The 17,304-nt window shown below is 39.6% G+C and overlaps 1 protein-coding gene across 2 annotated transcripts in view; it reads left to right on the forward strand.

The window, feature by feature from the left end:
- Nucleotides 1-4,583: 4,583 nt before the first annotated feature.
- The window catches only part of PIAS1 (protein inhibitor of activated STAT 1), a 120,437-nt gene continuing 107,716 nt past the window's right edge, over nucleotides 4,584-17,304 (forward strand). For both annotated transcript variants that reach the window (XM_006749435.3, XM_031020614.2), the window contains exon 1: nucleotides 4,584-4,664. In XM_006749435.3, coding sequence (XP_006749498.1) covers nucleotides 4,641-4,664 — 24 coding nt within the window. In that variant the 5' untranslated portion in view covers nucleotides 4,584-4,640. The remainder of the gene's footprint in view (nucleotides 4,665-17,304) is intronic.

Below are 17,304 nucleotides of genomic sequence, written 5' to 3' on the forward strand. Positions count from 1 at the left end.
TCCAGGTACCAGGGCTCCATCCTGGGAAGGTAGGCTGCTGTCTTCAAGACTGCTGCCAAGTCAGGGGGGAGTACGGCAGGGGTAAGTGAAAGTACCATAAAGTTTTCTTACCATTCTTAGGTTGTCTTTTTTTTTTTGGATTAAACATTTGCTTGGTTGCTATAAACCTTTGACTATTTTTCAGAGCTCTGACAAAGTTGGTCTGACAGTTGCTGGTTATTATTTAAAGTTTCCGTGGAGGTAGGGGAGTTTGAGTTGCCTATTCTGCCGTTTTGATGATGTCTCTCTCCCCACAATTTTCATACATTGTATCTTCAATATTTATATACATGTATACTTTTCAGATATACATATTCATATATATGTGAAAAAATGTGTACTTTTATATTGAAGTAATTACAGATTCACAGGAGGTTGCAAAGAAATGTACAGCGAAGCCACACTCATCCTTTCCTCCATCTCCCCCAAAGTTAACATTTTACTGAACTACAGTGTAATACCAAAACCATGAAATTGACATTGGTAAGAACCACCCTTTCCCCTCATTCCTAACTGCCTGGCACCCACTAGTCTATTCACCATCTCTGTAATTATGTTATTTCATTAATGTTACATAAATAGAATCAGGCAATAAGCATCCTTTTGGGATTAGTTTTTTTCTGCCAATATAATTTCCCTGGGGTTTATCCAAGTTGTTGTGTGTGTCAACAGTTTTTTTTCTTTTTCTTTTTCTTTTTAGATTGCTGAGTAGTATTCCATGGTATACATGTATCACAGTTTGTTTAGCCATTTACCCATTAAAGGAGATTTGGATAGTTTCTAGTTTGGGGCTCTTATAAATAAAACTGCTATGAACATTCTTGTACAATTTCCTGCATGGAAAGAAGTCTCCCTTTCTCTGGGATAAATGTCCAAGAATTGTTGAGTTGTATGGTGAGTACATTTTCAGTGTTCAAAGAACTGCCAAACCTATTTTTCAAAGTGGCTATACCATTCCTACCACAAACACATGTGTGATCCATGTCTAAGAAAGCTATGTCTCATTCAAGGTTATAGAGATTTACTCCTAAGAGTTTTATAGTTGTTTGTTTTTTTTTTTTAAAGATTTTATTTATTTATTTGAGAGAGAATGAGATAGAGAGAGAGCACACGAGAGGGGGGAGGGTCAGAGGGAGAAGCAGACTCCCTGCCGAGCAGGGAGCCCGATGCGGGACTCGATCCAGGGACTCCAGGATCATGACCTGAGCCGAAGGCAGTCGCTTAACCAACTGAGCCACCCGGGCGCCCTGAGTTCTATAGTTTTAACTCATATTTAGGTCTATGATTAATTCTGAGTTAATTTTTGTATGCTGGGTGGGACAATAATTTTAGGGCCCACAAAAATGTTTTAAATCTTTAAAATCAGAAGAAAAGGTAAGTATACTCTGCTTGGATTGCATTAGTCTTTATACCAATACAAATGTAAAATGTAGTTTTTTTTAAATGTGATTTTTAATATATACATACTTAATATATTTATATATTTATGGAAGAAGGGGTCTCTGAGGTTCTTTCTGACACCAAATATGTGATATCTTTCCACACCAATTCTCCAACACCAACTAAGTATCCAACAATTCAGTTTTGACACCAACTCCAGGCAGAAGCTCAGACCTCACAAGACTGCCCCTACTTCAGATACCAGGTGCCAGTCCCATAGGCCACTTGTACTGCTGACTTACCAAATTTGAGGATTCCTATAATTCCTGCTCAGTTTTGATAATTCATTAGAGTGGGCTCACAAAACTCAGGAAAACACTTTACTTAGATTTACCAGTTTATTATAAAGGAAATAACTCAGGAACAGCCAAATGGAAGAGATGCATAGGGTAATGCATGAAGGGTGGGGATGCAGAGCGCCCTTGCCCTCTCTGGGCACCCGCCTTCCAGTACTTCCATGTATTTACTAACCCCCATCTAATCATGTATTTAGTCTTTGTGTTTAGTCTCCCATCCTGAAGCTCCCGAGGAGCCATACTCTCTCACCTCATTAGTATAAGCTCGGGTATGGTGGAAAGGGGCTCATCATGAATAATGAAAGACAATCCTATCGTCCAGAAATTTTAAAGGTTTTAGGAACTCTGTGCCAGGAACCAGGGACGAAGTCATATATATTTTTTTAATTTTTTAATTTTTATTTTTTTTTAAAGATTTTATTTATTTATTTGACAGAGAGAGACACAGCGAGAGAGGGAACACAAGCAGGGGGAGTGGGGGAGGGAGAAGCAGGCTCCCCGCAGAGCAGGGAGCCCGATGCGGGACTCGATCCCAGGACCCCGGGATCATGACCTGAGCTGAAGGCAGTCGCTTAACCAACTGAGCCACCCAGGCGTCCCCATATATATATTTTTTATTATAGAATAGTCCCTAGAAGGCAAAAGTGTAGGGCAATGAAAGTCATAATGTGGTCCTGTCAGTTGAGTAGCCTTCCTAGCAGTCCATTTGTGAAATTATGGCATCTTGGAATAGGGTGATGATGGTAGTGGATGGCCAGTGAAATGGACAGGCTTGGGATATGTTTTAGAGGCAGAGTCAGCTGGATTGGCTGAAGGATTGGATGTGAGAGGTGAATGAAAGAGAGGGACCAAGGATGATTTCCGGATTTTTGGTTTGAACAACTGGCTGAATGATGGTGCCGTCCACGGAGAATAGTGGGAAAGGAACAGGGCTAGGGGTAAAATCAAGGCACTATTTGACATGGAAATCTTGAGATGACTAGGAGTCATGAAATAGAGCTATTAAGTAGCCAGTTGGATTTGTGAACCTGGATTTTGGTGGGGAGGTCTTGGCTAGACAGAAATTTGAATGTCAACGAGCTGGATAAATTCACCTGGGGAGTGTAAAAAGAGAAGATAAGAGGGTGAGGACTGAGCCCTGGAGGGGTACAACATTTAAAATTTGAGCCAAAGAGGAGAAATCAGCAGATGATTTTGACAAGGAGGCTCAGTGAAGGAACAGGAAAATCAGGACAGGTAGATGTTAAAGGAAGTTCAGGGGGAAACGTGTTTCAAGAGAAAGGAGTCTTGTCCACTGTTTACAGTTCTCCTGAGAGGTCATTTTAGATAATGGGGAATTGACAATTGGTTTTGGAAACATGGAGATCATTAGTAATCTTGATAGGTGATCCTGATGAGAGACGTCAAGGCTGGATCAGAGTAGGCAGAGAAGGGAATGTGATGTGAGGAAGGGAGAACAATCACTGTAGAGAGATCTTGAAATACCTGAGAATTTTTGCAGTGGAGAGAAACAGCAGTTCTGGAGGAGATTTTGGAGTCAAGGGAGGTTTTGTTTTAGGTGGGAGGAATTTCAGTATGTTTATATGCTGATAGGAGTAATCTAATAGGGGAAAAAGTAATGATGCTGGAAGGCGAGGTGATTGTAGGAGTAAAGTTCTTAGGAATGTGGGAGGAAAGGAATCCAGGTCACTGGTAGAGGGACTGGCCTTCATAGGCACAGGGGCCCTTCTTCATTCATAGTAACCCAAATGTTACTATGTCTGTAGGAATAGTTTTGATGGTGAGTAGATCAGGGAGTTCATGTCTGTTTTCTTTTCATTTTTTCAATGAGGAATGAAGCAAAATGGAGAGCAGAAAGTGGGGGTTAGGGAGGAGGTATAGGAGGCTTTCAGTAGAGGGGAAAAGGTGTGAAATAATTCTTTCATCACATCTACTTAAATGTCAATTTATTGGAGAAAGCCCTCCAGGTATTAAGTACATCTCCTTCCAACAGCTATTCTCTCACTGAACCCCCTTGCTCTTTTCTGGTACTCATCACCAGTTGTAATTGTATCTTTATTGGTTCACTTGTCTGTTCCTCCATTAGAGAAGTACAGGAGGGCGGTTACTTTGTTTTTAATTTCCCGATGTATACATAAAGAAACAGGACTGTTACATAATCACTAAGTAATTACTTGTTGAAACAAAGAATTAATGAATGAAGGTCTTCAGAATTTTGTCTTAGGTCACCCCTGTTAAGTATTTGGACAAGTCACTTTTCCTCTCTGAGCCCTCATTTCTGACTATATACATACCACGTGAATTGTAATCTTTTCTCTGCCCACCTCAAAGCGCTGTCATAAGGAGGATCTGAGCTAATAAATCTGGAAATGCATCATCAAATGATCCTCAAATGTAACGGATTGTTATTTTTAGCCCACGCGTAGCCTGGCAGGTAGCAGGTGCCAAAAAGGACTCCCTGATTGGGGGAGGGGGCCATTATAGGTTCTGTGACTGTAGGCATCGAGGCTTTGCAGAAGGGTTCCGCAGGCCGCGGAGGGGCGGGGCTCAGGCCCGCAGCCCCCTCGCTCCGGCCTTTCCCTGGAGGCGCTAGCCCGGAGAGGGTGGGGGGCGGGGAGGTCAAGGGGGGAGTAACTGTCAAACCTCCCCATTTGGCGCCATTATTTAAATGCTACGTGCCGGTCTCGCTGCTGTACGTGCCCGGGGCGGGGCTCCGAGCGCCGGGAGAGGGGCGGAGGCCGGAGGCAGGACGGGGAGGTGGAGGGGCGAGAGGGGACGGGCCAGGGCGGGGCCAGGCTGGCTAGAGGGGCGGGTCTAGCGGCGGCCCCCGGCGAGGTTCAGTGCGCTTGCGCTGACAGACGCAAGATGGCGGACAGTGCGGAACTAAAGGTAAAGCGCAGCTCGAATTCACTTCTAATATTCGGCCGCGGAGACGGCGCCGCTGGTGCCGAGGGGGATGGGTCCGGCCCTGGGGGGCCGCTCGGGCCTGACTCCACCCGGGCCTGGAGTTGTAGGGAGGAGCGGCGCGCCCGGCCCCAGCTGAGGGGGCCCGGCAGCGGCGGGCCGCGGGCCCCGGGTGCCTCGGGGGCGCTGACGGGTCGTCCCCGGCGTGTTATTGTTGTGGGCGCCTCTGGCGGGGGTGGCGAGGGAAGAGATCGGGAGTCGGGAGGTAGGGGCCTCGGCTGCCCCCTGGGCTCGGCTTCTTCACCTTCCACCAGCCTCCCCGCCCCCCCATGGGGAACGGGGGCTGGGGCAGAGTGTTCGTGTAGGGGGGATTGGGAAAGCTACCCGCCGCCGCTTCCTCTTCCTCCTTTGCAGTCCCGGGCTGCTGTCAGGAGCTCTCCTCAGACCCCCGGGAACTTGGCTTCGGCCGCCCCGCCCCTCCGTGGCTCCCTGCCGCCCCCGCCCCGGACTCGGCTCTACGCGGCTGCCCGCCTGTCAGGAGGCGCCCGGGGTGCCCCGCTTGTGGCTAGCGCGATCCTGGGGCTATGGGGCGGGGATGTGGGGACAAGCTCCGGTAAAGTTTAGTGAGCCCCGGGCCGGCGTTGGGGTTCGGCTGAGGGGTAGCGGGGTAGTCTGCCTCGGCGGGACGTTACTTTCTCTCTGATTCTGGGCAACCGGGGGGGGAAAGAACCCCCCTCGAAGGGTGTGTATTTGGAAGCAGTGGTGGGTGGTGGGAAGCAGCTACCTCTCCCTTCTTTTCCTTCTCTTCCTTTGCCTGGTGTGGAGGGTGAGAGGAGCCTTTGGGGGTCTCTGCACACACCATGATGGCGATGCTATAGCTGATGGAGGTGAATGGTTCGTGTTTATATCCCCCCGTTGCCTTTTGTTTGTAGGGACATCTTGCTGGCCATGTTGATTTGAACGAAATTCTCCCCTCATCCTACTTCAACCCCCAATAAATAGAACGTTCCTCCGTTCCTCTCAACTGTACCAATTACTCACGCCTCGCGAAATTGGATGAAAGGGTGCCCCCTTTCCCCCGCTTTTTCTCCCACCCCAATCTTCTTTACCTGATGATGGCTTCTTTACCGAAGCAGATATACCACTACACAAGCTGTTGGGGGAGGGGGGTGGAACCCTTATGATTGGATTGTGACAAATGGGGCTCCGCTTGAATAATTTTGGGTTAGTAGCAGGCAGTTTTAACTAACGCGTATTATTTCGAGGCTCTGAACGCGATATTCCCCTCTCTGTGGCTTCCTGTGTGTGAACCAAGCAGCTGGTTATATCTTGACCCAGAGAACTGACATCTCTGTCAGAGTGGCGATTGGGATATACAGTTGTAAATCTTTGGGGAGGGTCCTCTGTCTCTATTTAATAAAAATTATTTTTAAAAAATTTCTCCGTTATACTGAAACGACAGCTTCTAGAACAGGCAAACACCAGGTTTGTTTCTGGAGTTTTTCTGTGGAAAGCTTCGCTGAAAGATCAGTTTCCTCAATAATTTTGCAATGTTAACATTCCAAAATTTGTATACTAAGGCGCTGGCTTTGAATGTCATTCTTTTAAAATTTACTTCTAATTACAAATTAATTGAAGAGAGAGCAGATTTGGAATGGTTGGTCTCGTTTTTTTCCAGTTTCAAACTATTGACTGAAATTAAAAAGCCTCAGCAATTGGAATATTTTTGAGGTCATTAACTCTTGAAATACAAAGTACACAACTTTAAGATACATGTTTTCTATAGTTTCACTCTTAAGATGTAGTCACAGTGTTGCTGTGATCTTTGCCTTCTAATATTTATTTTGTTTGGAATCCTTTTGAATGATAGCTAATCAGTTCTGTTATACATGGGCCACAGAATAAAGCTGAAAAGCTTGTCTGGTTATATTGTCACTCTTGATGCTGTCCAAAGAAACTGGTATGGAAAGCACATGCTGGGAGATTTCCTCCTTTGTTCTTTCTCATTTTAAAGAAAGTGCCTTTGGGGATAGATCAGATCCCTGGTGTGAGTCTTGTTAGGTAAAGTTTCTCTTTACAAAAATGAGCCTGTATCAGATAAATGCTGAACACTTGGGGGAAACATTATTTTTCTAAAAATGGTCTCCCTTTTTGCTCTCTCAAAAATCTACTTGAGTTTTTTTCAGAGGAAAAACTACTCTTGTGTTCCTGTAGTACAATTTTTTTCAAATTATAGTAACTGTTTTGACCTACTGGTTTGGCATTGTGTGTTCCCAATACTTTGAGAGGCTGTGATAAATTGCTTAGCTGGTGGTAGCTGTGTTAAAAATTTTAGTACTTGATTGTGGTTAAATTTGCTGGGCTTTTTTTTTTTTTTTTTTGAAGGGGTAGATGATCTTAGGAACGCCTACCATAGTTATTTGAGAATGTGTGTATATAATTTTCTGTGCAGTAAGCTTTGGAAGATACTCTTTTTGGAAATTACATTTTCTGATGGTTTTTCTTTTTTGTTTTGGAAGTAAGTAGCATTTGTTCTTAATGAGATAGAATAAGTCAGAATAAAATTTAAAAAAAACCCCAGATTTCTCAGCTTTAGGTGAAAATATAGTACTGACAATAGCTTTCCAACTATGAGGCTTTGAGTAAATACAGTGACTTTTTTGTTATCTTAATTCACAACCCACATTTCATCTTGCTGTGGATTGTATTCATAATTATTTTCCTCATGGCCCATTTGAGTGAGTCCTTTTAAATCTATAACAAATCTACAAAGATCGGATGGGAAAAATGGATAGATCTGTATCTCCTGTAGGAATAGTGCAAGCTGCAACACTTGAAGATACTGCCAATAAAAATTAGATTGTGGGTCATACATATCAAAAAGAATTCTCTGGGCACCTGGGTGGCTCAGTTGGTTAAGCGACTGCCTTCGGCTCAGGTCATGATCCTGGAGTCCCTGGATCGAGTCCCGCATCGGGCTCCCTGCTTGGCAGGGAGTCTGCTTCTCCCTCTGACCCTCCCCCCTCTCATATGCTCTCTCTTATTCTCTCTCAAATAAATAAATAAAATCTTAAAAAAAAAAAAAGAATTCTCTGTTCGCGTTTGTTTATGAAAGGTTTAATTTTTCATTAGGGGAATACCCATAAGTGACACGTGTAAGAAGGTCGAGAGTGAGCATTTTATTATCTTTAGGAACTTAAAAAGCAGGAGGGTGTGATGGCCAGATGATCTTGGAAGTTAAAAATCTGACAGCTTCATGTAGTTCCTCTTAAAGTACTTTTTTTTTTTTTTAAGATTGATTTATTTTAGAGAGAGACAGTGCATGCCCTTGCTCGAGGGGGAGTTGAGGGAGGGGCAGAGGGAGAGGAGGAAAATCTCAAGCAGACTTCCTGCTGAGCATGGAGCCTGGGGTAGGGTGGGGGTGGAGGGGCTCAAGGGCTTGATCTCACAATGCTAAGATGACCTGAGCAGAAATCAAGAGTCGGATGCTTAACCAGCTGAGCCACCTAGGCACCCCAAAGTACTTTTTTTATTACAATTTTTTGGCATTAACTCTCAAATCAAGTTATATTGCCGTTTTAACTCACAGGAGGAACAGTGGGGAGGAAGAAGTTCATCATTTTAGTGGAATAAAATAATGGAATTCAATGGGAAGAGAAGCCATACTTTTGACACTATGCTTTTAAAGTATAAGCATGTCAGTAAATTCTGTTGTCATATTCTGCCTCTTTATTTTCAAGAAATAGCCACTTAATTTTAATCTTTGTGTTGTGATTTGTCTGCTTTAATTTCAGGTAGAAGGAAATAAACCTTACAGTTGATGTGTGAATTTGATTTGACTCTCCCTAATTTGGTTTGGTGTCAGGTGCCACATTTAGATAGCTTTTGTTTTAAGTCACCATTTTTATGAAGAGTATTTAAAAACAATTTATAAAACACTTTAGTTTTTAAGTATTTCATACAATTGTTTTGAAATACTGCTTTTTCATCTGCAGTTTTCTCCTAGGTCATTGTATTGTCTTTCTCTTCAAAGAGTCTCTTGTAACCACTGTGGATTGCAATAGTGCTTAGTGGTGAGTCCATAGCTGATTGACCTTGGGTTTCTCTTGGTGAACTACATCAACGTGCTGCTCCAGGGTGCTTGCTGAGGCTTTTTGAGTTCAGTGTGATTTGTACCCTTTCCTGGTGGTAACTGGGGATAAGAAAATAAAATGGCTCATGGTTGTAGTGGGAACTGGGAAGAAGTATCTGAGTTTCTGAAAAACTGGGTGTTTATGATAAGATGTAGCCTTTATTAAGACCCCTGGTTCATTACTTTATAGAATTGATTGTAGTGCTTTCTGAAGTATTTTGCTCTGGCATTAAGCAGCTTTTTCTTTTTTTCGTATTTGAATGAATAATATTTTTGTATAGTACTTTGCACTTTATAATGTTGCAGTTTATAATGTATCACATTATCTCATCTGATCTTTCCAACAGTTCTTTGAGGTAGGAAGGCAGGTCATATCTCTTTTATTGATGAAGTGAGCCCAGAAAGAGTAAGTGACTAGCCCAAGGTCATACAAGTAAAAGTGGCGGGAACTTGACCCTAGGTCTTAATGATTTCAAACCCTGTACTGTATAGGCTGCTGTAAAGGTGCCATGTCTGTCCTGGAGCCCTCTAGGGTGCCTCGCTCACAAAGAATTCCAGTTATGTTGTTGCTAATACTTTCCCTCTTGCTCTATGCCAGGGTATTTTTGGATATTCCTTGAGCCTTTTGCAAGGAATATTTTGGAGTTTGTTAGTTGGAATCATAGATGTTAATTCTTGCAAATGTCATTTTGCCAAAATTTCAGAGAATACTGAAAAATAAGCAGAAAAAAAAAAAAAAGACACCTGTAATCCCAGCACTTAGAAATATCATGGTTAACATCTGGGTATCTATCTGTTTAGACTTTCTCTCTGTGAGCGTATGTGTATGTATATTCATCACAAAAAGAGATCATGTTTTTATGTGTAATCTGCTATTTTCATGGCTAACTTTCTAGGTAAGTAAATATAGGTCTGTGTGATCATTTGAAAGGTAACACTATTTAATTCAGCTAGTCCCTTATCATTGGACAATTAGATATTTCTACTTTTTTGCTCTTTTAAACAATGTCTTGACAAACAGCCTGATATAAAGGTTGCACGTGTTTTATTCTAACAGAATACATTGATATGACAGAACTTTTTCTGTGCTTTAGGGAGCAATGCTAAGGGTATTTTGATTAGATGAAGTGTTGTGAGTGAAATAAGTAATTCTTGATTTGTTCATTGTCTATGCCTTTGTTTCTGTTTCTATAAACCTATCAGATAAGATTATTAAATGATGGCAGAGTATATTCTATAAAAATATAAGTAAACATTTGATAAAGTGAAATAGAGTATGAAACAGCATTTATAATTTATTTTAAGTATGTTTGATTTTGGAAATTATATCATAGTAATCAAATATTGGAAGTTTATGTGCCTTGGTTAGATGTGCACCTGTTTTTAACTGACATTTTAAGAAAAGTAGTGCTGAGCATTAATATAAAGTGGAAATGAGAATTTGCCTTACTCATATTTTTTTCTCAAAACTAAATGTTGCCAAAGTATTAGTTTGGTAGATAACATTGTTTTGAGGAGGCTGTTATAGAAAAGAGGTTACAGAGGCAATGAAAATAGTTTTCTATTTTAAGAAGAAGTCTTTATGGGTTAAATTAACTAATAAATGCATATGTGAACCTTTATGGGTTAAATCAATAAATGGATATGTCAGTTGAGTTAAGAATATTATTTGTGCAACATCTGGGAAGTACTGCACTGTAGAAGGAATAGTTGATGAGATTAAGGGCATGAAAGTGATCAAACTCTAAATTTGACATGTCAGATTTAGTCCATGTAAACTTGAATTTATATAACAAGTTTTACCATTAGGATTTTTAAAAATAGGTGAAAGGAAATTTTGAGTACATGGTTGTGTTTTATTATCAGTTTCATAATTGCTATGCACTTTTTGCTACTCTTATTACAAAATGTTTGTGATTATACTTCCCTTTCCATGTTAAAAACTATGGAACCCCCACTATTTTTCATTCCTTCTACTTTTGGTTTAAGTGGTATCACATGAAATGATAGCCCCCAAACTCCTCCCTTCAGAATTACCTGGTAAAACTTCCTTCTTTGTAATGAATTTCTAAAACTCAGTAAAATGAAGAAATTACCTTTTTCCCTTTTCTGTTTCACCTTAGATCAAACAAAATAAATATAAATCCTTTGAACATTAACTAGTAACTTTGAAATATCAATAACTCTCTGGAGATTGTTGCAAATGTGCCTATTTTTTTAAAACTTCATCTCCTTCTTACCTTTCCTGCTATTCTTTTTTGCTTTCAATTTTCCCCCCTTTGGCTGCCAGGTTAATTTTCCCAAAACATTTCTTTTCATCCTGTCACTCCAATGGCTTTCCATTGAAAACAAGATAAAGTCTTAGCCCTCAGGTATTCAGGATTTTCTATAGTCTGATCCCAGTCCACTTTTTGTGTATTTTGTCTCCTGTACTCTATGGCAAAAGTCCTTAACTTAAAGCCAGAGCTGTTAGTTTGCTTCTTTTTGTTGACTAGTGTTCTGCTTTGTACACCACTTCATTTTCCCCCATTCGTACCCTGTGTACGTAGTAGGTGCTTAAGATACATTTGTGAAATGAACAAATTATGTTCAAAATTCGTTTCTTCTAGTAAGGGGGCTGATGCACATGTCTATAGGACAGTCTCAATTGTAAATGTTCACATCATCACATTTTATTTTATGGCTGCTTTGTAGATGAACTTGAATAACGTTAAATCTAGAATAATTTATGGGGTGCCTGGGTGGCTCAGTTGGTTAAGCATCTGCCTTCTGCTCAGGTCATGGTCCCAGGGTCCTGGGATCAAGTGCCACATTAGGCTTCCTGCTCAGCAGGGAGCCTACTTGTCCCTGTGCCTGCCGCTCCCTCTGCTTGTGTGCTCTTGCTCTCCCCTCTCTCTCTCTGACAAATAAATAAAACCTTTAAAAAAAATAAAATCTAGAATAATTTATGAAAGACTGTTTTAAGTTTGCCTTTTATATTTCTTTACGTTATATAGATAATAAGTGACTACATTTCTGATTGTAGTGATATGGCAGTAAATAGAGTACAATTTTAAAGACCTTCATCATCTTCAACCCTCCCCTCCCCCAGAGGTAATCACTTCGGTATCTATTATTTTTTTGGGGGGTGGGGAGCATAACAGCTTTATTGAGATACAATTCACATACCATACAGTTCATCTATTTGAAGTACAGAATTAACTGGTTTTTAATACATTTACAAAGTTGTACAACCATCAACATAATCAATTTTAGAATATTTTCCTTACCCCCAAAAGAAATCCTGTACCTTTCAGCTATCACCCCCACTGCCCACAACTCATTTCACCCTGAGGCAGCTGCTAATCTGCTTTTGGCCTCTGTAGATTTGACTATTTTGCACATTTCATATATATGAAATAATATATAGTCTTCTGTATCTGATCTGTTCATTTTTCTTTGGATGGGCATTAACTGTGCCTGTATAATATTTTTAATTTATTGTATGTATATATCTAGATTCAGATATGACTGGGCACACAGAAGGGCACACATTCAGGTATGACTGGGCACACATTCATTTATTACTAAATGAATGTACATGTACATAAATATATTTTCTAAAAACACAAGTGGGATCATACTATACCTAATATCCTTTAACTTGCTTTTTTCACTTAATATAATATATATTGAAGATCTTTGCATGTCATATCCCAAAGTGAGATCATCTCATTCTTTTTTTAACAGTGCACATATTTTGTATGTATATTTATAGAGGTTTACCTCTTGAATTTATCAATGTATATGTCTAAAAGTTCTTAACTTGTTTTGATAGTTTTGTTACACTGTTGCTTTTTTTAAAACAGTTGCCACATTTAATATCATATCTATGGTATTAGCATTGGAGTTTCACTGAGAAATAGGAATAAAAACTAAAACAGGTAAAGGTTGTTGGGCTTGAGGAGAAATGGAATGTAGGCTCTTTATGGGATTCTGGCAGTGCACAACCAAAGCAGTTCATTTTGTATTTGGGTTTCTGAATGTGAGCAAGCCTGTTTTTAGCTTCATGGCATAGTGCTTAAAATAGAATTTAACATGCTATCTTGTGCTTTATGGTGAATTTTTAAGACTTTTCTTGCAGTCGTGTATGTCTAATCTTAAAAAAAGATCGGAAAGATTTCAGATAAACATTTTTCTCTTATATTAAAATCATCGTTCTGGTCTCCTCTAGGGTTCTGTAAGTTACCCAAGAAAGGGAATGTAGAGGCGCCTAGCTGATGGTAGGTACTTGGCAATAATTTGTTACTTATTCAGGAAGTTATCTATCACATTCTGTCATTCATAATTTTTGAGTTCCAACTCTGAGGTATCAGGCTATCAGTGGTTTAAGTATATCTCTGTGTATATGTGTGTATTTAGACATTCTTGTTATAATGGGATATTTATTTAAAAAATTACCTTTTTTTAATCATACAAGTAGTGTATCAGCTATTACAGTGGTTCTCAAAGTCCATTTTTCAGGCTTCTGGTGGCTGTCTAGGCTCTTTCTGGGAGTGGTCCAAGTCTAAAACTATTTTTTTTTTTTTAAGTATTTATTTATTTGACAGAGAGAGACACTAGCGAGAGAGGGAACACAAGCAGGGGGAATAGGAGAGGGAGAAGCAGGCTTCTTGCGGGGCAGGGAGCCCGATGCGGGGCTCGATCCCAGGACCCTGGGATCATGACCTGAGCCGAAGGCAGACGCTTAACGACTGAGCCACCCAGGCGCCCCTAAAACTATTCTTCTAATAGTAGTAAGGCACTATTTATTGGCATTTGCAGAATCAGTGGTGGGTAAAATTGCTGGTGCCTTAGCATGAATTAAGGCAGTGGCACTAAACTGTACTAGTTTAGTACGTCACCATACATTTGGAATTAAAAAATAAATGCCAGTTATCCTTAGTATCCTTAATTAAGCAAAAAAGAAAGTATTAATTTGATTATGTCTCAATCCTTGAATCCATTTGGAAATATATTTTGTGTGATGAAATGGGAAGTACCTGTAAAAGTACTTTTACTGAGTACCAAATCCAAGAAAGGATCTTGTGCAGTTGTCTGAGTTGTGGGCTGAACTAGCTGCTTTTTTAATGGAATACCATTTTTACTTGAAAGAATGGCTGACAAAGTATGGTTATACAGACTTGGATAATCAGGACATTTTCTCTACAAAAAAAACAACTGACAATATTTGTTGCTGATGATAAAATTCAAGTTTTCAAACGAAAATGGAATTTTGGAATACTTGTATTTGCTACTGTGAGTTTGACGGCTTCCCAATACTTTTTGATAAGATCAGTGGTGGTACTAATGAATGCGATATATTGAAAGTGTCAACATTTGGAAGAACTGCGTAACTCAGTGAAGCTGAGTTATAATGCATGGTATTGTAAATTCATGCATGGATAAAAAGATCCACTGGAAATGGAAGATAGACCAATGGATTTCAATAAATCAGAGTAGGAAGTATTCACTTGATACGGTTTCAGATTTCATATTGCAACAGCATTAAAGAAACTGCTGCTTGTTGAGTTTTGGTGAAGAATCAAAGAATATCCACAGTTATCTGAAAAGGCTATTGAAATACTATCTTTTTCCAACTACATACCTGCATGAGGCTGAATTTTCTTCCTGTACTTCAGTCAGAACACCGTCATGGAGCAGATTAAATGCAAAAGCAGATATGAGAATCAGGCTGTCTTTTTAAGTCAGACATTAAAGCAGTTTGCAAAAATGTAAAACAGTGATAGTCTTGGTAATATATTTTTGTCTTGGAATGTAGTTTTTAAAATTAATATGTTAACATTAATATGTTAGCATAATTATTTTTAAAGGATGATAAATCATTAAAATTGTTTTAGTTTCTAACACAGTAAATATGGTTAGATTTTTAAAAAAGATTTATTTATTTGAAAGCGAGAGAGAGCGTGGGGGGCAAGGAGCAGAGGAAGAGGGAGAGAGAGAATCTCAGGTAGACTCCCCGCTGAGCGTGGAGTCCCATGCAGGGCTCAATCTCACGACCCTAAGATTGCTCCCTGAGCGGAAACCAAGAGTTGGATGCTTAACTGACTCAGGCACCCAGGTGCCCCAATATCGATAGATTTAATCAACAAAGTTTTTTGGGGTCCTCCATTTTCTAGACTATAAAAAGAGTCCTGAGAGCAAAAACTTTGAGAACTTGAACAGTTTATATAAGATTTACATTACCAGGAGTCTATAGCTTAAAATCAGACTATCCCTTTCACCTTCTCGCCCTGGCTTTTTTTTTTTTTTTTTTATTTAAAAGAAAAAATAGTTTGCTTATAGTTAATGGTGATCTCATTTACAAGGCAGGTTTGTAAGCAGAAACTGTTTAATTGTATCTTGCATCTCTGTAGTAAAAATACTAATGGTTTGCATTGCATTGAATGACTCTACTCACAAGTGCTTTAAATCAGTAATGATGTGAGGATTGTATAACTTTTTATTTTCTCAAGGTTTTGTCTCAACCCTTGATTGTAGTAGGGGATAGAAATAGCTTGGGTAAATGAAAAATCCATACAGATGTCCCCTAACCTATTTTAGCCAATAATTTCCTCTTCAGCAGTTCTTACTAGGTCTTACCAAATACCTAAGATAATTGGTTTGCATTTGACCTATTTTGTTTTCTTCCTTTCCCTCTTGTGGGATTGAAAGTGGAACCTAGAGATTATAAAACTCTGAATGCTTTTCTAGTTTCTTTTTACCTTTCCTTAGAGTTGTATCTGAAAAGCTTCAGCCTCTGTATTCCTCAAGTGTCTTTCCCCAGGGTGTCAAGGTAATACTAGAAAACAAAGATTTTTGTGCAAAACTTATTCTAACCTGTGATTTCAAAATAAAGTAACATCTTAAAGGTGAAAGTTTTTTTTTAAGTATGGTATTTTGTGGGTAATTGAATCCTAATTAGGGGAAAGAAAATGAATTTAGGATTGCCATTATTTTTCACTCCTAAATTTAAATAGTAATCCCAGGAATAGTGCAATTACTAATGAGAAAGGGGAACCGTTAAAGTTAATAACCCTTAATTCCAGACTATTTTTAAAAAGTTACTTCTTGGTATATGTGGCAACTATGTTAAAAAGTTTTTCTGGGGCATCTGGTTGGCTCAGTCGCTGGAGCTTGTGGCTCTTGATCTCGGGGTTGTGAGTTCAAGCCCCACATTGGGAGTGGAGCCTACTTAAAAAAAAGTAAAAAGTTTTTCCACGGGGCAACCCTGCTGTGCCCAATGGAAAGGATATTAGATAAGATTCACCTGTAATGAGCAGCATTATTTGCATATAAAAATGTGCTGTAACTCTTGAACAGTTTGGTTGAGTAGGTTCAACTTTGCTACTTACAGATTGGTTGATAATTGTTTAGAACATATTTTCTTGTAGGTAAACACTTCATATTGTCCTGAGTTATTTTCTGGAATCTGCTGATCTTAATAGGTAATTCTGTTGAGTGTGGAGAGTGATACTTAACATTTTGTTTTGCATACAGTTTCTAGTTTTATCTGTAGCTTTAGTAAAAGTGGCCCAGTTTTTGATGTTCAAATGTCTTGTCATCCTAACTGCATAATCCATTTGAAGGAATGGGGTGATGTTTGTGTTTGTATGGTGGGGGTAGTGGTGCTGAGGATGCTGTGAATGCTGTTGGAATTCAAGGGGCATGTCCTCCATTGAACATAATTCTGCAGGTAAAGTTAATCAAAGGAAAAGTGATACTGATGTGAAGTGCAAATAGTTAAACTCAAGCTTTTATTAATTAGCTATGGGTTTAGGGTATTTGATTAAAGAACTAATATCTTAATGAATATAAAAATAATTTTTTTCACTTGATTTAAAAATTGCTTCATCCATTAATGTTTTCCCTTTTATAATCTTATGTGGCTCATTAAAAACATGGTGTTGAAGAGAACTTATTTTACTTCCTATATAGTTAGGTCTTCTCATACAGTCATGTATTTATTCAGTTAATATTTGAGTGTATACTGTGTGTCTGGTATTGTGCTAGTCATCAGTATACAGGGATAATTAGAACAATTCCTGTTGGAAAGGAACTCAATCTGGTGGAGAGACAGATACATACTATCTTGCATCATAATTATCTGGTTAAGACCAGTAATAGAGCCATGTTGATGTGTACATTTTACTTAACTTTGAATCTCTATATTTCTGAATTATTTTTTTCAAGATTTTATTCATTTATTTGAGAGCGAGAGAGCATGAGAAAGAGATCACGAGCAGAGGGTAGGGGTAGAGAGAGAAGCAGACTTCCTGCTGAGCAGGGAGCAGAACGGGGGACTAGATCCCAGGAGCCTGGGATCATCATGACCTGAGCTGAAGGCAGACGCCCAACTGACTGAGCCACCCAGGTGCCCTGAATTATTATATATATATATTTTTTAATATTTTATTTATTTGACAGAGAGAGACACAGCGAGAGAGGGAACACAAGCAGGGGGAGTGGGAGAGG

The sequence above is a fragment of the Leptonychotes weddellii genome, chromosome 9 (genome assembly GCF_054177405.1).
Source record: "Leptonychotes weddellii isolate Sample4059 chromosome 9, ASM5417740v2, whole genome shotgun sequence".
Taxonomy (NCBI): Eukaryota; Metazoa; Chordata; class Mammalia; order Carnivora; family Phocidae; genus Leptonychotes; species Leptonychotes weddellii.